The sequence below is a fragment of the Parastagonospora nodorum genome (assembly GCF_000146915.1).
Source record: "Parastagonospora nodorum SN15 chromosome Unknown scaffold_11, whole genome shotgun sequence".
NCBI classification, from domain to species: domain Eukaryota; kingdom Fungi; phylum Ascomycota; class Dothideomycetes; order Pleosporales; family Phaeosphaeriaceae; genus Parastagonospora; species Parastagonospora nodorum.
Window position 1 is genome coordinate 740774 of NW_001884559.1, and position 19685 is coordinate 760458.

The window sequence follows — 19685 nt, forward strand, 5'->3', positions numbered from 1 at the left end:
CTTGCAGGTTTCGAAATTTCCAGGCGGTGAAGATGTAAGTTGTGAGCCGATGACATTCTAACATGGATTAGAGCCTAGGACCAATGATGTGAGCCGGTCATGGTAAAAGGTTGGGCGTAAGCGTATCACAGTCGGTGAATTATGCTCCTAGTGCAGCGATCGTTCGGCGTGTCGACTACTTGGTACCACTGACGGTCAACGGGCCGCAAGCAAGGAGAGATAGACTTTTGACGGCATGTTCCATGATGGCGTTCGTCACATCATGGCCTCAGCAGAAATGGTACCGCCGGTGGCAGGAGCGGACGGTCCAACATCTCCGACCAGCGATTTATTTTCTCCAGGCGGCGATCTGTCGCGAGTCGGGGATCTGAGGACCGGAAGTTGCCAGCCGTGTGTGCATAAGGCAGCATGGTTAGCATAGGGATGGTTTCGCTAGCAGCAGGGAGTTGAAGTGCGTGAGCATGGGCTGCGACACAATAGGCACATGGGACTGTGATCCGACTGGGTGGAAGGTTAGATTGGGCTGGTGTCAGATGGTTTCTGTGCAACGAGGGCGTGTTGTTGGTGGTGCAGGGATGTGTAGTATTTGTCTGTGCATTATCAAGAACCCGCATGTGAGAAATTGACGTCTCGCAAAGAACCGGCCACCTTGGACCTTTTGGAGGATCCGGACACAATTGCGGCAGAACGGAAGGGAATCTCTGCTGACACGCGACGCCTCTTGACCATAGCTTCCTGGCCGTTGCGCGAGCTGACTCGATAGTTGAGCTGCACGTGCATCCAAAGTTTGGGTGTGGGGAAGAGTAGCCACAGCATCCATCAGGGGCGCGCCGCACATGGAGAGCAAACCAGACCGACAGCACGAGACCGCAACCCCCAAACATTCACGACACCCACATCAATCGCACGGCGCGTGCTCGTAATGCCCCCGCGCCGAATTGCTTCACGATAGCCCCCCCACGACTGGTGCCATGCCGAGCTGGAGGCCGCTGCCGCGCATCGCGTTCGCCATCTGCACATATCCCTTCCAGCCGTCGTCGACGGCGGACCTGCCGCTGGAAATTGGCGATGAGCTGTACATCATCGAACAGGGAGGGAGGGACGGGTCGTGGTACCGCGGCTATCTGGTTGCGCCGCCCTCACTGCTGGCCGGCCTCACGAGCGTCAAGGGCCAGACGCTAGAGGCGCGCGTCTTCTCGGGCATCTTCCCGCGCAGCTGCGTCGAGGTGCGCGAGGTGCTGGGCGAGGGGAGAAAGAGCGACGCCGCCAACGAGGCAGGCGCGCAGGGGACCACGGCCGACAGCCACGAGAAGGGCCCCAACGGCGTCGTGACGCCCACCGAGAGCACCCGCACCACCTCCCCGAACGCAAAGACGAGGGCGTCCAAGAGCGATGCCGTCTCCGCCCTGTCCTCGTCCACGGCGCGTCCGCTCGAGCGCCGCCGCTCCAACAGGAAGCGCGCCGGCTCGCACGCGTCGCAGTGGACCGCCCGCGAAGAGCACCTCCAGCAGCTGATGCTGCCGCTGTCGCCCATCTCAGACCCCAATGCCCCGCGCCCGCCCGCGCCCGTGCCCATGCTGAAGATTGGCGACGAGACGCCCACCTCTGCCCAAGAGCCCCTGGTCGACGAGATCGCCTCGTGTCTGCGCGAATGGCACTCGACCAAGGTGCACGAGCTGCTGCTGGTGCGCAAATATGGCTCGCTGGACAAGATGTCCGCCCTCGTAACCCGTCTGGACACCGCCCGGCGGCAGCTGCTGCACAAGGTGCTGACCGCAAAAGAGCTGGAAAAGGTGCGCGAGGCCACCGTATGGGACCTGGTGGCGGGCAACAAGATGCTGAGCGGAGACGTCATCGTGCGGAACCCCTCGCAACGCGGACGCATATTGACGGGCGACGACTCGGCCATTGAGATCACGAAACTGCAGTCCATGATGAGCCTGCTGGAGAGCCGCCCGACCCCCCAAATTGACGAGCACAACTTACACCACCTGTATGTGAGCTTGCGACACGCACAAGGCGACGTTGTGCTCGGCGCTGCCCAAGTCAGCATGCATCTGTGCCTGAAGGCGCCTGGTGCACAACCGCAACCGCTATCTGAAGCATACTCCTTCGACTTGACCACGCGAGACGGCTCGCCTGTGCCGCTAGCCGGGGACAAGCTACGCTCGCTGTTAGTAGACCTCAGCTCGACGGATATTGGAGAAGGCGCAGGTTCTGGTTCCACGCTGTACCTCATCTTCAAGCTCATGACCAACGAATCGCTACGTGCACAGACAGCCAGCGAGAAGATGGGCGTTCAAAAAGACGCCACAACCACCAATGGTTCTGACATACAGCGCTCGAATATCGGAAGCGTCAAGGGCGGCAGACGGAGCGTCATGTTTGGCTCCAAACGGAAAGAGTCGGCCAGCCCCCAAACCACCAATTCATCTTCCAGTCCGCGCCTAAACAGCTCGGACCTCATCAGGTCGCAGGGCTCAGACGACCGCCCAGAATCCGCAGCCACAAGATCAAGAGCCCTGTCCAAAGATCATAAGACGATAAAGCGAGTCAACGCCGTTGGCGTGCTCAATGTGAACCAGATCATGCGTAGCGAAGCCGAGATTGACCAGACAGTGACCATGTGGACAACAGCAACGCAATCTGACGAAACACTAAAAGACGACGCCGGCTGGGACAGTCTGTTAGCAGAAGTGTACCCCAGCCCGAGCGGCAAATACACGCAAAACGCGCCTATCAGCCAGATTACTGTTCACTTGAAAGCATTTGTCCACCCCGATGCCGAACGACTCATTGAAAAGACACCTACCCTACTCCACAATGTCAAACCCACGCGGAAAATCGGGTTTTCAGGAGCACCAACAAAACCTAGAAGCGACATCTACCTAACTCTCGCCGAGCCTTTCCTGCCGAAGAACGCATTTCTTGCTCACCCAAAGACTGGGACTGTACCACTAGTCCAGTCATCTGCAATGACTAACTTGCAGCTCACCATCGAGGTGCGAAAGAGCTCCGGTGAACGTATTGATGGTTGTATATATCCTTCAGCCAACAGTGCCGGACATACAGCTTGGCGCACAACCGCAGTGGAGCGAGGTCAAGGCTGGAATTCCACCATTCGACTCGCAATTGACCCTCAAGACGTCCCCGGATCGCATCTTGTCATGAGCGTTGCAGATGCGCCAGGGTTCCCATTCGCGCTCTGTTGGATGCCGCTCTGGAATCAGGACGCGTTCATACGCGACGGAGACCACGCATTAACTCTGTACCGCTATGACGAATACACGTCAGGCATGATTGCTGGCAAAGGAGCCTATCTTGGTCTTCCATGGAGCGCCAGGAGAAAAGATGAGCACGTCATGGGTCCGATGGCGGCTGTACATCTCAAAACATTCCTCTGCAGCACAAAATATTCCCAAGATCCAACTATCCTGGGTCTCGTCAAGTGGCAAGATCAGCCAGCCGGCGAGCTTGTAGCTCTTCTGCGGCGGTTCAACTTTGTGCCTGAGATCGAGATCGTCAAGCTGCTCGACGTAGTCTTTGATGCACTCTTCGCAATTCAGAGTCACTATGCTGGAAGCGATGAGTACGAGGACCTCGTCTTCAACGCTCTTGTCATAGTTTTTGGCATCGTCTATGATCGCAGGTTCAATCTCGAGCCTCTGGTGGACCAATATGCCCGAACGAAAGTCTTTCACTCTCTTGTCACATCATGCCTGATGCAGAGCTATGGCCGGTTGCTTGCCAAACCTGCTGATCCAGAGTGCTCGCGTCGATTACGGGCTACCTTCAAGGTCGGCAAGCTCATCATGAAATTCTTGGTCAATGCCCGTGAAAAACAGAGAGCGAAAGAGGAGAGCATCGGCATCAAGGACCGTGTCCAGTTCACTCGGGAGATGAAGGTCCTTTTTACTTCTTTTGAGGCATTGATGAAGAGCAAATCGCCCGTAGTCATCGGCACCAAGACTCTTCTAGTGCAGAACTTTCATTCGTGGCTGCCAGAGTTGGACGGTTGCATGCCCGCACTGGACGTCTTCAAGCTAGCCGAAAGTTTCATCGAGTCGTGTGCAGATGTACAGGGCAAACTAATCCTCTACAAGCTCCTGCTGATCCACCATATCTCGGACCTTCAGATCTTTCGTACCCCAGAGGTTCGACGTCTCCTTCTAAGCAAGACGGCAAAATGGCTAGCCCCGTACTGGGGTAAAGTAGAGCAAGTCACTGATCAGTGGAAGGAGCAGGTGCGTCTTTGTTGCTCAGTAGTTGCATCGCAGGTAGAAGAGCTTGGACAAGAAACCTGCGACTACATGGAAAAGCTGGTGAACTCGTACCGCGCGATACAAGCAACACCTCGACCAGCGAAGAAAACCCTGTCACTTTTGTTCCCAACCACGTACCCGTTCCAATCTCGGCCAGTCGCGGTCGCCTCGACATTCGACGAGGCGTTGGCGGAAATATCTGCCATCCTTGCTGCCATGTCGAACTCGCCAGCACTGATGCATCTCGACAAGACCAGGGAGGATGCACCGGAATTCCTGTTTTCCGTATTGCAAGTCTACATCTCCATTCTTGACTGCGAGGCCTATCCAAGCTCGTGGTTGAGCGTACATATCTACCACCACAAGGCTACTATGCGCGCCCTGGAGAAGTTGTTTAACATTCTTGTCGATTCTTTCCTCCCTCTACCCGACGAAGCCGATAATTTCAATACGGAGCTCTGGCGAGCATTCTTCGATGCCCTGTTGAAGCTTGTCGGAAGCGACGCACTCGCATTGGAAACCTTTCCAGAACAGAAGCGACGTGCAGTCTGGAAGATCGCAGGTGACGTTCGTGAGCACGGTGCGGATCTGCTGCAGCGAAGTTGGGAAGCGATAGGCTGGGAAACAAGCGCAGAAGACAAGACTCGATATGGGCTCGATAAGATGGGCGGTTTCCAGGTGCAATACGTACCGGGCCTTGTTGCTCCGATCGTGGAACTGTGTCTTAGTGTCCACGAAGGGTTGCGTAGTGTCGCAATTGAAGTACTACAGACGATGATACTTAGCGAGTGGACATTGAGTGAGGATCTTTCACTCATTCAGGCTGAAATGATTGATTGCCTGGATCATTTGTTCAAGACTAAACACTTGACTGAGGCTGTCTTGCAAAAGCACTTCATACAAGAGCTCGTAGAGCTGTTCGAGCCTCTGGCCCAGGATCCCGAAGAGCCGATCCTCGCAGCACTGAAAACACTCATCGCCACTATTGATGAACTGCTGGATCTCCTTGTAGCTGTGCATAGCACCGAAGCAGCTGGCGAGATCTTCCACATCATGGACACGCTTCACCTCATGGAGTTTTTGAAGGACATGCAAAAGGAGGACATCTATATCCGCTACGTGCATCAGCTGGTAGAGCTCCAAGCAGACGCACAAAACTTTACCGAGGCAGGTCTCGCTCTTCGTTTGCATGCCGAATTATACGAATGGAACCCGAACAGCACCGTGGATCCTCTGACTGATCCGAGTTTCCCACCCCAAACGGCGTTCGAGCGTAAGGAGCAACTGTACTTCCAGATGATCGAACACTACGAGAGCGGACAGTCATGGAACAACGCATTGGCAGCGTACACGGAGCTTGCGGCCCAATACGAGCATAACATATTTGACTTTGCCAAGCTAGCCCGGACGCAGCATGCCATGGCCAAGATCCACGAGGCTATTGCAAAAGGCGAACGCGCCAACCCACGATACTTCAGGGTTGTGTACAAGGGTCTAGGGTTCCCTCCCGGACTGCGCGACAAGCAATACATATTCGAAGGCTCTGCAACAGATCGACTTGCCTCCTTTACTGATCGCATGCAGCAACAGCATCCGGCAGCGCAAGTCCTCAACCCTGGCGCTGAGCAAGATGTGGAAGGCCAGTACCTGCAGATCTTCCCCGTCAGCCCACAGAAGGACCTCGCACATCCGATCTTCCAGCGGGCAAAGGTTTCGCAATCCGTCAAAGACTTCTATCTGCTGTCACGGCCATCTCATTTCACTTCTGCATCGCGCCGAGCACCATCCAATGCGAATAGCAAGGAGCCAACAGTTGAAAAGACTGTCTACACAACTGCCGAAGCATTTCCCACAATACTGAGACGAACGGAGATTGTAGCTGTCGGCAATGTTACCCTCACGCCTCTTCAGGCCGCCATTGAACGCACGTCACGAAAGACTGTTGAGCTCGGTGCCATAGAGAAGAGAATCGTCGACGGAGATGATAGTGTCTTCAATAGTCTTACGCAAGAACTGATGTATGCTGTAGACACAGCATCAGATAGCTGCGTAGCCAATTACCATGACCTGCTTTCTCCCGAACAGGAGGAAGAAGACGAACCTGAAGAGCAATCTGAGAGTAATTCAAACCCCCTAGAGAATGCGCTACGAGTTTCATTGGTCGATTACGCTCTGGTCATTCGACGTTGTCTAGCGCTGTATACGAGGCCTGCTCAGCAAGCCACCAAAGCAGACCTCACGCACCGTATGTATTCCACCAATCTCTATCCACGGCTCTGCTGACGATCATCCAGGATTCGAAGCAGCTTTCTATAGGGAGCTCTCAGTCCTAGCGCCGCTCAATATGGCACCAATGATGCGTTCGCCAACAGGGTCGTGGATAGCCACAACAGCGTCACGTTCGCATCTGGCGAGTCCAACGCCCGATGACAACCAGCCCAACGGAACACGTGTGACTTCGCCCCAACCAAATGGTAGACCAGCCCGTCAAGACAAGAAACGCCTCAGCCTCGCATTCCTCACCAAAGGTGTTCTGATGGGCGAGTCGGACAAGGACAAGGACAAGGACAAAGACAAAGACGTCAAGCCGGCCGACGACGATAACAACGACGCATCTTCCATCTCCACTTCGACGCGCAGCCCCAGCAAAGAAGTCAGCCGGCACCGCCTCAGTCTTAGTTTTCTGAATCACGCAACCACCCCTGTGACGCCCAGTTCACCGGCGCCCGAAGCTTTGCCTGCGTTCCAGAACATGAGTCAGACGAGTCTGGGACGAACTCCCAGTACGACTAAACGACCAGAGACAGGCGGCAGCAAAAGTCTGAAGAGCGAGAGCAGTGGCGGAAATATGAAGGGAAGCATGAAGAAAAGGCTCAGCTTCATGACGATTGGCAAGAAACGCAGTAGGAGTAGTGTCAGGCCCAAGCAGCAGGACACTTTGATGGAGGAGTAGCAGTGATGATTTTAAGATTCTTTGTACAACACACTTCCCCAAAGCAGCCTTGTAATGATGTGGATACATGGGAAATTCAGCGATCTGGTAGGATCTTGGTCACTTCTTGTGCCTTCGGGCTAGGCTTTTTTTTTGTATAGTATGGAAGTAGAGGTTTGACGTTTATACCCATGTCAATTCAATTCTGGCAATGATACCATTCTCAAATGCTTCCCTCTGATGGACGTCTGTCTTTATGTTGCATGTCGGCTGAAGTACCCAAGCACGGAACCTCTAGGCTGGGGTGATCACGAGGCACGTGACATACCGCTAGTCGAAACCACACTAGCGCAAGTGTCGGTCTTTCGAACACTAAATCCGACATGTAGATAATTTTCGAGAAGCCAGCCGCGCCGTGCATGATATTTTGCGACAAGTGCCCACCATGTCGCTCGAAGAAAGGCTCACCAAGATTCGGGACAACCCGAACGCACAGAGTCAGAAACAGGTATTTGAGCCGTCCATGTATTCCTAGATTATATCTGCTAACATTTCAGACGCATGTGCTGCTCTCTGCCATCGAAGAAACGCTGCGCCAGCAAAAGTCGGAGTTCACACCCACAGCATACTTTGCAGCGTTGCTAGCACTGCTGGGTCGCCAGATCACTTCAGAAGGCATACCAAACAAAGAAAGCGCAACGGCTACTATCTACCTGCTCGACCTCGTTACGCCTCACGTCCCCGCGCCTCTGCTACGCTCCAAATTTACCGAGATCATTACAAGCCTTGCGCCCGCCCTCACCCACCAGGACGCCGATGCGCCCCTCATACGATCGTCGATAGGATGTCTCGAGTCGCTGCTGGTAGTGCAGGATGCGCGCGCGTGGGAGCTGCCCCAGTCGCAGATTAGCCCTCGGAGGGCTGTCGCGGGACTGCTGCAGATCTCTGTCGACACCCGGCCAAAAGTACGTAAGAGGGCTCAGGAAGCGCTGGCAAAAGTGCTTGCGAACCCGCCACCCAGTCCTTCGCTCGACCATCCGGCGGCAGACATGTGCGCAGAGACGGCACTGAAAATGCTGCATGACATTGCGGAGGCCGCAGCGAAGTCGAGGAAAAACAAGGCCAACAAGGATGGACTGAACAAAGACCCAGATCTGATCCACGCACTTCAGCTGATCAAGACAATTGCAACATCTTCAGGTGGCTGGCCCAGCAGGAAAATCGACGTGCTGTGCGAGCTGTTGCTTAACATCTCCAAGTCAAGCAACGAGTTTCTGACCATGGCCGCCTTTGAAATTTTCGAGGTCATTTTCGCCGGCATGGTTGACGAACTTGCATCTGCAAAACTTCCACGCCTGTTGGAGGTCATTGCCGAACTTCAGCCCTCGAAGAACGACTCGCAGCTGTTGCCTCCCTGGATAGCTGTCATCTCTCGGGGCTATGAGGTCTCCGCGCAAATCGAGCCTGAAGATACTTTCATGAAGCTTCCGGAGCTCTTCACCATGATCTCCGAATTTCTCACATCGTCCTCGCACAACATCCGCATCTCGGCTTCTGAATGCTTGATTTCCTTCCTTGTTAATTTGATACCCGATAGCGTCATCCTTGAACCCTCAGTATACGACGAAAAGACACTAGAAAAGGTGGCGAAGATTGCACAGGACTTATTGAGCGTCAAATACCAGGCCGCCTGGATGGAAGTGTTCAACATGCTGTCCGCTATGTTTGAAACCCTGAGGTGGCAGGCAGACCCAATCCTCAAGCCTGTGCTGAGGACTGTGGGCGATCTGCGCAGCAACGAGAGCTTTGCAGGCAAGAAGGAAGCTGATGCTGTCATTTCGAGAGCTATTAGCGCCATGGGTCCAGAGGCCGTCCTACAGATTCTGCCATTGAACCTTCCGCGACCGCCGCCTGGGCAGACTGGACGAGTTTGGATGCTGCCTTTGCTACGAGACGCAGTCCACAACACTAAACTGGCGCACTTCAGATCTGAGATGGTACCATTAAGTGAGCAGCTTTACAACAAAGTCCTCGAACATGGCACGCGCGAGAAGACTATGGAGATCAAGGTTTTCGAGACAGTGGTTCAGCAGATATGGTCGGTGCTGCCAGGCTACTGCGATTTGCCTCTTGATCTCACCGAGGCATTTGATCAAGGCTTCTGCGAGATGCTGGCAAACTTGCTGTACGGTCAAGCTGATCTGCGGACGGATATCTGCAAGGCACTCCTCAACTTAGTCGACAGCAATAAGGCCATTGTGGATCTTGAAGGCGAGGACGATTTGCTTGCACAAGCTCGGATTTCCAAGGCGGATGCGAAGAAGAACCTCGACCACCTGGCTGGATTTGCAAGCAACATGCTGGCTGTTCTATTCAACGTCTATAGTCAAACGCTTCCGCAGTATCGAGGCACTATTCTGAGGACGATCAATGCTTATCTGAGCATCGTGCCTGAGAAGGAGCTGATGGAGACCTTCGAACGTGTTGCGACAAATCTTGAAGCATCCCTGCCAGCCGAGGGTCCACAGACCCAAGCAGACAAGCAGAAACAACCACAAGGCCCGAACAAGATGCCGCCCATGAGCCACACTCTGATGGATCTTATCATCACAATTGCCCTCTATCTTCCGCGAGACAGCTACCGATCGCTTTTCCGCATGGCGGAGATCATGATCAACAAAGACAAGGACCCACAATTACAGAAGAAAGCTTATAAGCTTATCCCCCGTCTTGCAGAGTCTGAGCATGGCAAGGCAGCGCTAAAGGAACGTAACGGCGAGCTACAGCAGCTTCTCATACAGAGTGCGGAAAAGGCCTCAGCACCGGCGCGCCGAGACAGACTGCATGCCATCTTCCAGGTCATCGAGTCTCTTCCGCAGAGCGATCTCCACTTCATCCCCTCAATTCTGTCTGAGGTTGTCATTTCGGCTAAGGAGACTAACGAGAAGGCGCGAGAGGCGGCTTACAACCTTCTTGTCGCCATGGGTGAGAAGATGGCTGAGGGAGGCCAAGTTGTTCAGACCAAAGTGCCCAACATGCCAGCCGATGCACCAACGGTTGAGGCGTCTCTCGAAGAGTACTTCACCATGGTATCAGCCGGTCTCGCAGCATCCACTCCTCACATGATCTCTGCCTCCATTACCGCAGTAACTCGCATACTCTTTCAATTTCACTCGCGTATCTCAAATGAGACAATCAATAGCTTGCTCGAGGTCATGGATATTTTCCTCCAGAATCCCAACCGGGAGATTGTGCAGAGTGTGTTGGGCTTTGTCAAAGTTGAGGTAATTTCGCTACCAGAGTCGCTCGTGCGTCCCAGGCTTAAGTCGTTACTGTCGAATCTTATGGTGTGGAGTCACGAACACAAGGCACACTTCAAGGCAAAAGTCAAGCATATCGTCGAACGCATGGTCCGCAAGTTTGGTGTGGATGAGGTCGAGCGTGCAACTCCTGCTGAAGACCGCAAACTCATCACCAACATTCGCAAGACACGCGAGCAGCGCAAAAAGAAGAAGCAACAAGCCGAAGAAGATGGTGAAGAAGCAACCGAGAAGCCCAAGGGCAAGTTCGAAAGCGAATACGACCAAGCCGTCTACGGCAGCGATAGCGATGACAGCGAGGGCGACTCGGAAGACGAATTTGTCAAGAGTCAAAGCAAACAGCAACGAGGTGGCGCGAAAGGTGGCAAAACATACATCGTTGAAGATGAAGACGAGCCCCTCGATCTCTTATCGAAACGCGCACTGGGTAACATATCATCTACCAAGCCACTGCGTCAACGCAAACAGCCACAGAAGAAGATGCCAGTACGCCGAGACGAAGACGGCAAACTCATCCTCGGCGCATCGGACGACGAGAACGACGCGCCCAAATCGAAGAAGTCATCGAAGAGCAAGGACGCTGGTGACGATGACGATGTACTCATGGACATTGACGAGTCCAACACCACTCTGGAAGCCGGTATCAACGCCTACGTCGACGCAATCCGCGGTCGTGATGCTGCACAGCGTGGTCAGAAGGGCAAGTTGAAGTTCAGCAACAAGCGGACTCAAGATGACGATGACATGGACATGGACGACGACGGCGCGGACGCTGCACAGGCCAGGAAGGCCAAGTCTGGTTCGGGCATGGGTAGAGGCGCGAAGAATGGTAGACCCGGTTTGGGTCATGTCAAGCAGAAGAGCGGGAATATCAGTGATGGTGGTGGGAAGGTGAGGGTGGAGAAGAATAAGAGTCCGCGGGGTAGGGGCGGGTTCAAGGCGAGTAGGGCGAGGGGAGGGGGAAGGGGTGGATGGATCGGACCAAAATAGGTAGCAATGAGGAGTTGAGGTTTTCGAGCGATAGAAATGAATATTTCCTTGAGGTTAGGTCTTTAAGCAAGAATTATTTATGTATCCCTTAACGGCTAACTACACCGAAAGCAATACGACTTACAACTTGACAATTGTGGTCTGTCAAATCTGTTGCCATACAGAGGAGGACATCACTGTGCTCTGCATTGCGTGAGCTATCTACTGAACTCAACACTCATGTTTCGAGATGCTTCCTTCGCAAGGGACGGGAAGGCCCGAATGCAGGGCTGGACGTAATACCCCGCACCAATAGCGTCCCACTCGCATTTGTCATCTGTGCAAAATCCCGCTAAGGACTCCCGCGGCGATTGGAAACGGCTATGTCATCACGCCTCCAAAGTTAATCCTATCGCAGTATGGGCCTTGCGATGATTGGCTCCGTCCCCTGGCACGCATGAATAGTCAAACTTAGCAATTGGTAAGGGTGGGTATTGCTCGGTGCTGAGAACAGCGACGCTTGCAGTAGGATTGGTAATTATTGACTAAATGACGCGCTGCGCAGAATGTTAGGGTAGGAGGGGTACATATATGTGCAGCAACGACCTGAGTTACCTGCCTCAATACAACAAGCTACTTCCACTTCAACATCAACACCACCACCTCCCTTACACATCAGCAATCATGTCTATCAAGCCCATCGAGATCCACGGCAAGCACGGCCCCAACCCTCCCAAGGTCCGCATGATCGCGGAGGAGCTGGGTATTCCGTACAACCTCCACGACGTCCAATTCTCCGACGTCAAGAGCCCCGAATTCACAAAACTCAACCCCAATGGCCGCATGCCCGCCATCGTCGATCCCAACACCGACCTCACGCTATGGGAGTCCGGTGCCATCATTGAGTACCTAGTTGAGAAGTACGACAAGGACAACAAAGTCAGCTTCCCCGCTGGCAGCAAGGAAGCGTATCTTGCAAAGCAATGGCTGTACTTCCAAGGTACGTTCCCTCAAACAACTCACATGTGAAGCCACCCCTCTAATACATACATTACCAGTCACCGGCCAAGGCCCATACTACGGCCAAGCCGTCTGGTTCACGCGCTTCCACCCCGAGCAGCTCGACAGCGCCAAGGAGCGGTACTACAAGGAGATCCAGCGCGTGACCAGCGTGCTGGAGAATCACCTCAAGAGCCAGCCCAAGGGCGAGGATGGGCCGTGGTTGGTCGGCGGCAAGTACTCGTTTGCGGACATGTCGTTTGTGCCGTGGCAAAACTATGCGAGCCAGTTGACCGATGTTAAGGAGTACACTGTGGTTGCGGATTGGCTGGAGAGGATGAAGAAGAGGGCGGCGATTAAGAAGACTCTGGATGACCAGTAGGTGTGGGGTGTAGAGAGGGGATACGGGGATAGATTCGAGCAAATAAAAGTTGAAGCATTTTACATGTTAGTTTACTTGTCGAATTTGGATGACTCAACCTCGTATCGTTCATGATGGCAGCCATTTGTTTGATGAAACTAGTCTTTTCTTGACTTTTTAGCGTTGCTCCAACCGGGAAACGACACATAGAATATGTAGGGTGGTATGCGCGCTGTTTATAGCTATCGTGCAGTAGGTATGCAACGCTTCATCTCATCGATTCCAGGCTGGGCGGGAAGAATTGCAACAAAGTGAGAATTTGTGGTAACTCAAGCTGCACCTAGCTACTTCTAGAGACACCAATCTAGTTGGTGTACAGAAAGGAAGCGCATTGTGTCAGCAAGAGTAGAGGTTGAGCACTGCACAATACTTTGATGGTGCAGGGCGTGTCGCAGAAACCAGGATGAATGCAAGGTCAATAGAGTTTCAACCTTTGGATACGATAGATCCCGGTCGTATGAAACCTACGTAATGCTAGACACACATCCTGGGGCACCAAAGTGCACCGGCCCTGGCCCCGCGGCCCTCCTTGACTCCCGCGGCCCCACGTATTCACTACCAAGCGATGCTATCGACTCTTGACCATATCGGGCGACCTGAGGCATGGCGGAAGCTGAAGGCAGTAGAATGTGCTGCTCTTCCGTGCGCTAGACCACGCTTCGGGAGCGAAGAGGCTCCCGCGGTACCCGGACACCGACAAACGTCGAGGACGCCGAGAACGATGGGCGTCATAGTTGGGCGGACCGTGAGGTGCGACGGAGGATGAAAAGTGGAGAAATAAGATCGAACCGTGGATGAAACCTACCCCAAATTCCTTTGGCTTAGCCAACGCGAAATTTACGCTTGACTAAGCAAGTGGGGGAGGAAGCGCAGTGCAATGCAAAAACCCCGGCTTCCCTACTTCAAGTCCCCTCAGCTGTAGTATCTTCAGTATCATCGAAGGGAGGGGGACTCACCTTGAGGCTCATCCCGCCGCCTCTTCTCCATACTTTTTGTCCTCGTCACCGGGTTCTGTCAGATCACGGGGAAGCCATCTTATCTTTCAAAGTAACCTCATCTCATCTCAGAACCCCAGTGTTCCATCTACGTGTTGTCGGCTGTGCCGACGCAGTATGTGAAACGTTGAAGGACGCTGGACGCGACGGCGAGTTCTCCGAAGGCTCGATGGGTTCTCCAGCAAAGACATGGTGCCTCGACAGACTAGTGATGATATAGCGCTTGAAGACATGTCGCGGCCGTCGCCCGTTTGGCAGGATACTGCCGATGGGAGGTTGTCGCAGACAGACGAGCCGATCTGAAGTCTGACCATGCTTTGGGGCTGGAGAAGATCTATAATTGGAAGTCAGCATGAAGACCATCGACAAGAGGGACATGAAAACACACGGCATGCATCAAGTGACAGCTGTTGCAATGGTACAAGCGAGGAAGCTGTTGTTCTTGGGGGAAACGGTGTCGACATCAAGAAAGATATGGAAGGAGGATAGCGTTGATAGGAGCTGCTATGCTGAGGCAGACGTTAGAGACCCAGAGGACGTATGTGTGGCATATACACGACTTTTCCAGGATGAAAAGAGGGTATAAAAATCATAGTGTAATTTAGAAGAGACGGGATGTTCAGGACAGCGGGCCAGATATATAGTACTCAGGAGCAGAGGGCCCCCATACGTGCTTGCACATACATGGGACGTGCTGAGCTCAGAGGACTAGTAAACAAACACGGTATGATATGGATGGAAGGCACCACGGCTATAATGGTCAAGAGAACGCAAGGAATTGAGTCTGCGACGCTGAAAGTAGACAGAGCCAGAGCCAGGAAGGAAGAGCACACTACTTGGCACGTTGATTACTCCACCACATTACACGCGATGTTGTTCCCATGAATGAGATGGGATACCTTTTTTAGCCTCGTACGGGTGGCATGTGGAGGATGTCTCGTTTAGTATTACATGTGGTATGTACTGGCCAAAAAGACAATATTGGCCATGTGTTCGACTACGATAGCAGTGAAAGTGTAGCACCTCGGTGGCTAGTATCGTTGTAGTAGCTTATAGCGCAGCTCATTATGTTCAACTGCAACTAAGAGGATGGGGATGACAATGTGGTAACAGGATCCTTGGAAGCGGATGTACGTGTTTCCTCCATTATTTCGTTTATCTTCGCTGCTCGACTGCACTCCCACACGACTCTAAGCATATCCTACAATGGGCTTCCTCGTTTCCTACGAGAGGTAGACTAGAGGCTGGCCTGTAATGTAGCTACATGTGCCTGATAATAGACTTGGAGATGTCGTTAGTATCTCCACGACTGATAAATGTAAAACTTTCTTGGAGTGATCAACGTTTCACACATGCTAACTTGACGATGCGTGCTGTTGTGTAGTGACAATGAAGCTAAAGCTGTGGCAATGTGTATTGCTTGTTCAAAGGCCACGTAAATAGGCCCCAGTTGTAGGTGTAATGAGTGTCTACGTATGGATGCCGGCAACAGCTACAAGGTCTCTGCACTGGGCGAGGCCTTGCTACGTCCAGGTGGCATGTCTGCTGCTGGCGTGAATCTAAGCTTCTAAGCCACTCGACCGCTATTTCGGTCTGATATTCGGGCTTTTGGTGTCCCGGTGATTCACACCTGTCGACAATCTGGCCAGTTTTGGTGATCGGTCGAATTCTGCGATTTGCTGTGGAAGTTCCTGGAAGAGCACGCTAGTGAGTGCCTCGGCTTTTTGTTATCGATAACACAACACGATGCATGTGCACACCAGACACCTCGAATTTTTGATTTCGGTTCGCTTCTTACCCCACATTATAGTGATTGCGACTCGCACCCATTGCCCCATTTGGTCGTCATGTGCTTTTTCTTCGCAACCTCAACTTCTTGGGGATTCCAGAGAGCGAAACAACGAATCTCATGCGTGTTTCAACCGTGCGAGCCGAGGCCAAGCACTTGAGGGCGACGTCATGGCCTTCAGGTAGATCGCAGTACTTGTAGACGAGACGCCCCAGTCCTCACAATGTCACGGATGATATAGCGGCCCTTCTTCCTTACTTCACAGAACCACCAAAGTCCTTCCTAGCCATGCCAGCCACCATGAGACTATCGACCCCGATGGCTGCCACGGCCGCTATGGTCGTGTCGGTGCTTGCTTCTTACCTTTTTCCACAGACCTTTGCCTCAGGCACATTGACAAAACTCTTGTCGCTTTTCATAACCTGCCACTTCTTCTTTATCTCCTTTGACAAGCTCATTATATACCCTTTCTTCATTGACCCATTGCGACACCTGCCGCAAGCCCCCGGGTTTCGACCACTGGTTGGCCATGAGTTTACGCTATTCAAGCGGCCGCTTGGCGAGCCTCATCTCAAGATAATGAAGGAGGTAGACAACGATGGTCTGATCTTAACCAGAGGTTTCTTTCATAGTAACAAGGTCATTGTGACAAGTACAGCAGCGCTGGCTGATATCCTTGTTCACAAGTCATACGACATGGAGAAGCCACCTCCGGTGCGAACATTCTTGAGAAAGTTCCTGGGTGATGGTCTGCTTATGACTGAAGGCGACGAGTATGATACGCCTATATGTGTATCGACTAGATAAAAGCTGACTCATTGGACAGGCACAAGCACCACCGGAAGAATATCATGCCAGCCTTTCACTTCCGGCACATTAAAGAACTCTATCCCATCTTCTGGTCCAAGTCAATTGAGTTCTGCAATGCAATGGGAAGGGCGATCCAGGACAACGACGACAGAGTCCTCGAGATTGGACATTACGCGACACAGGTGACGCTCGACATCATCGGATTAGCTGGACTTGGTCGCGACATCAACTCTCTGCGGAACAGCGATGATGAGCTTATCAAGATCTATGAAGAACTCCTAGAACCCAGCACCGAGAAGGGCATTTACTTTCTCTTGCATCTGCTCTTCCCAGTCTGGATCATTGAGATGCTCCCTTGGAAGCTAAATGGGCGGGTAAAATTCATGACCACCGAGTTGAAGCGAACTTGTACCGAGTTTGTGGGACAAAAGAAGGCAAATGCGAAGCTTGAGAGCAAAGAAAGTCTCGACATACTTTCTATTATGCTGCGAAGCAACAACTTTTCCGACAGCAACCTGGTTGATCAGCTGTTGACCTTCCTGGCAGCTGGTCACGAGACAACTTCGTCCGCCTTGACCTGGTCCGGATATCTTTTGTCGACGCATCCAGATGTTAAGGCGAAATTGCGAAACGAAATATACAAGCACATTCCGGATCCGCAAGCTCTGTCTGACCCCGCCATGGATGTTGCAGGCTTGCTCGAAGGCATGCCCTACCTCAACGCGGTCTGCAACGAAGTGCTCCGTGTGTACCCTACTGTTCCCATTACGGCACGCTATGCGGTACGAGACACAAACATCGCCGGCCAATACATCCCTAAAGGCACCGTTTTATTTATTCCGCCATGGGCCATCAACCGGAATCCCAAACTATGGGGCCCAGACTCCGAGAAGTTTGTTCCTGAACGCTGGATCGATGAGAATGGGCGCACGACCATGAACGGTGGTGCTGATAGTAATTATGCATTTCTCACTTTCCTTCACGGTCCTCGCGCCTGTATCGGCGAACGCTTCGCGAGGGCTGAGCTGCGTGCACTTGTCGCAGCTCTCGTCGGAAGTTTTGATTTTCAGATGGCTTATCCGGATGAGAAAGTCATTGCTGCCGGAACGATCACGAGCAAGCCCTTGAATGGCATGAGGCTTAAGCTACAGCCGCTTAACTGGGGAGAATGATGGGAGGTACGATCTTCTTCAGCGAGAGATGGAGTGCGTGTAACAGTCTGACCCTGGTCGTCAAGTGCTCTTTTATCGAGAGTCCGTCATGATGTTGTTCGTATTTAGTGCGGTTGGAATTCATTTACTCCAAATATGTAAATGCTTTATGATACATGTGCTTTCAAACTTTGGCAAAGTGTATGAGCCCAGACACATCTTACCGTCCCACCATCTTCTTCTCTACAAACCTCAAAGGTATATATACAAAAGCAGTAACGGCAAAAGTGAACTCGTTCGCAATATCACCACCTGATGAACCAATGAGCTTGCCTAACGGGCCAATATACCAGGTCTCCACCATACCCATCACCCAAGCAATAATGCCGATAGCGAAGGCTACGCCTGCAGCAATCCCAAGCGGCAGGCGACTAGGGTCATTCCAGCCTTCCAGATCATAGTTGTCGAAGTTCATACGCCGGAAAATTACATGCTCGCTGAACAAGATTACAAAGTACTGCGTTGACCAGTAGCCAAGCAAACTGAGAAAGTTCTGCAGGTAAACGCTCAATTGCTCTCGTCCACCGATTGCCAAACCCAGGATAGCCGCGAAGCAGAGGAAGACCCAGATGAAGCGAGGTACGCGGGCAAAAGGTCGAGCGAATTGCTGGCAGGAGATGGCCGCGCTGTAGATGGAGATAACATTGACGTTGATTCCGGAGAGAACGAGAAGTGTTAAGATCAGCTTAGCAAAGCCACGCGGGTAGAGCATAGTTTGGATGAGGAAACCAAGGCCTTGGTTCTCGTACACATCTTGCCAGTCTGGTCGGTTGTGCAATCCGGAGGAGACAACACAACCAGCCACCATACCAATGGACGTTGGAATTGCAATCCCGAAAGTTGTCATGAGGAAGACTTTCCACCGATTGACATTGACGGGGTAATGGACATAGTAGTCGGAGGCCATGGTCTGCCATGATGCTGAACTGCCGTAAACGATGGCGATGAGGCTCAAAACAGCACCGCTACGGTCAGCACCCTTGAGCTCGCTCTTGCTGCTGTTGTCGGCATATCTTCCAGTCTCAGCAAAGAAGATGATGAATATGATAAAGAATATGAACCACGCATATCTCTCATAGATCAGGATAGCCTTCAATCCGACGAACGAAATGAGTGTTGCAACCACTGCAAGGATCACGATGCCAACAATGAGGGAAATGTGGCCATCGGCGACAGCAGTCAAAGCGAGGCCTCCAGTTATGCAGGCTACACTTGCCCAACCAATCTGCACGATGGTGTTGAGCGCCGCGATGACTTTGTTAGGCCACCATCCAAAAGCATATCGGGACACAGAAATCTGGCGAAGACCGGTTGGAGCACCGAAAGTTGCCGCGAAACCTGTTGCAGCTCCACCAAGAATGGATGCGAAGACAGTGATGACAATGGACTGGCGCAGCGCTAAAGCACAGTGATCAGCGTCTTCGCTTGAACGCCACACAAGAACGTCTTACTCAAGCCAAACTCCAGCCCCAGAAAACCAGTCGCAAAACACGATGTGTTCATGGTTCCAGACGCCCAGAGAAAGAACATAGTCATCTGCTGATGCCATGGCACATGGCCCTTATCCTCCGGCAGTTTTCTGGTGATAGCATCCGACTCGATCCCAAGCTTTGCGTCCAGTGTGGCTTCGAAGTTGCGCAGCTTGCCCAGAAAACTGTCATCATGCTTGCGAGACATATCACCAATGTCGCCGCTCGACACGCTGGCCGCTTTGTCTCCGATCTTTTCTTCTGACATCGTGATAGTTTCTGGAATGGAAAAAGTAAGTCCCGCACTTCAGTTACGAAATGAAGAGGGGATTTTCATGGCTTTTTTATCAGCCGGCCCACAATCGGCGCCGCGTCATGGAGCCCTTGTCGACTGCCGTTTGCCGCTTAGCTGCAAGCTTCTTCCTTCTACCCTTATCTTCGACAAGCTTTTCTCGGCAAAGCTTGGTCAGCCACAGTGCTTTCCCTTGCTGCGCCTACCAATACCTTG

At 52.6% G+C, this 19685-nt stretch overlaps 8 protein-coding genes across 8 annotated transcripts; 5 read left to right on the forward strand and 3 right to left on the reverse strand.

Annotated features, from left to right (window-relative positions):
- Window positions 1-971: 971 nt before the first annotated feature.
- On the forward strand, window positions 972-7215 carry SNOG_07601 (hypothetical protein; the record flags this gene model as incomplete). Its single annotated transcript, XM_001797883.1, has 4 exons — window positions 972-4244; window positions 4278-6280; window positions 6596-6672; window positions 6746-7215. The coding sequence occupies 4 exons, from the start codon at window positions 972-974 to the stop codon at window positions 7213-7215; spliced, it is 5823 nt and encodes a 1940-aa protein (XP_001797935.1).
- Window positions 7216-7291: 76 nt separating this feature from the next.
- SNOG_07602 (hypothetical protein) lies at window positions 7292-7615 on the reverse strand (the record flags this gene model as incomplete). Its single annotated transcript, XM_001797884.1, has 2 exons — window positions 7292-7339; window positions 7523-7615. 2 exons carry the CDS (start codon window positions 7613-7615, stop codon window positions 7292-7294), a joined length of 141 nt encoding a protein of 46 aa, XP_001797936.1.
- A 24-nt stretch (window positions 7616-7639) lies between these two features.
- SNOG_07603 (hypothetical protein) lies at window positions 7640-11504 on the forward strand (the record flags this gene model as incomplete). Its single annotated transcript, XM_001797885.1, has 2 exons — window positions 7640-7702; window positions 7752-11504. The coding sequence occupies 2 exons, from the start codon at window positions 7640-7642 to the stop codon at window positions 11502-11504; spliced, it is 3816 nt and encodes a 1271-aa protein (XP_001797937.1).
- Window positions 11505-12100: 596 nt separating this feature from the next.
- Window positions 12101-12966, forward strand: SNOG_07604 (hypothetical protein). Its single transcript, XM_001797886.1, has 2 exons — window positions 12101-12483; window positions 12542-12966. The coding sequence occupies exons 1-2, from the start codon at window positions 12168-12170 to the stop codon at window positions 12862-12864; spliced, it is 639 nt and encodes a 212-aa protein (XP_001797938.1). The 5' UTR covers window positions 12101-12167; the 3' UTR covers window positions 12865-12966.
- Window positions 12967-13329: 363 nt separating this feature from the next.
- SNOG_07605 (hypothetical protein) lies at window positions 13330-13508 on the reverse strand (the record flags this gene model as incomplete). Its single annotated transcript, XM_001797887.1, has 2 exons — window positions 13330-13367; window positions 13388-13508. The coding sequence occupies 2 exons, from the start codon at window positions 13506-13508 to the stop codon at window positions 13330-13332; spliced, it is 159 nt and encodes a 52-aa protein (XP_001797939.1).
- Window positions 13509-15987: 2479 nt separating this feature from the next.
- Window positions 15988-17837, forward strand: SNOG_07606 (hypothetical protein; the record flags this gene model as incomplete). Its single annotated transcript, XM_001797888.1, has 2 exons — window positions 15988-16460; window positions 16514-17837. 2 exons carry the CDS (start codon window positions 15988-15990, stop codon window positions 17667-17669), a joined length of 1629 nt encoding a protein of 542 aa, XP_001797940.1. The 3' UTR covers window positions 17670-17837.
- Window positions 17838-17868: 31 nt separating this feature from the next.
- Window positions 17869-19445, reverse strand: SNOG_07607 (hypothetical protein; the record flags this gene model as incomplete). The annotated part of the gene is made up of 2 exons (XM_001797889.1): window positions 17869-19095; window positions 19116-19445. 2 exons carry the CDS (start codon window positions 19443-19445, stop codon window positions 17869-17871), a joined length of 1557 nt encoding a protein of 518 aa, XP_001797941.1.
- SNOG_20087 (hypothetical protein) lies at window positions 19263-19442 on the forward strand (the record flags this gene model as incomplete). The annotated part of the gene is made up of 1 exon (XM_001797890.1): window positions 19263-19442. One exon carries the CDS (start codon window positions 19263-19265, stop codon window positions 19440-19442), a length of 180 nt encoding a protein of 59 aa, XP_001797942.1.
- Window positions 19446-19685: the final 240 nt, after the last annotated feature.

Excerpts from the sequence above, each read along its gene's own strand:
- SNOG_07604 (XM_001797886.1), top strand. The coding sequence starts at position 12,168 with ATGTCTATCAAGCCCATCGAGATCCACGGCAAGCACGGCCCCAACCCT. Across the intron at positions 12,484-12,541 it reads GCAATGGCTGTACTTCCAAG|TCACCGGCCAAGGCCCATAC; the intron begins GTACGTTCCCTC and ends ATACATTACCAG.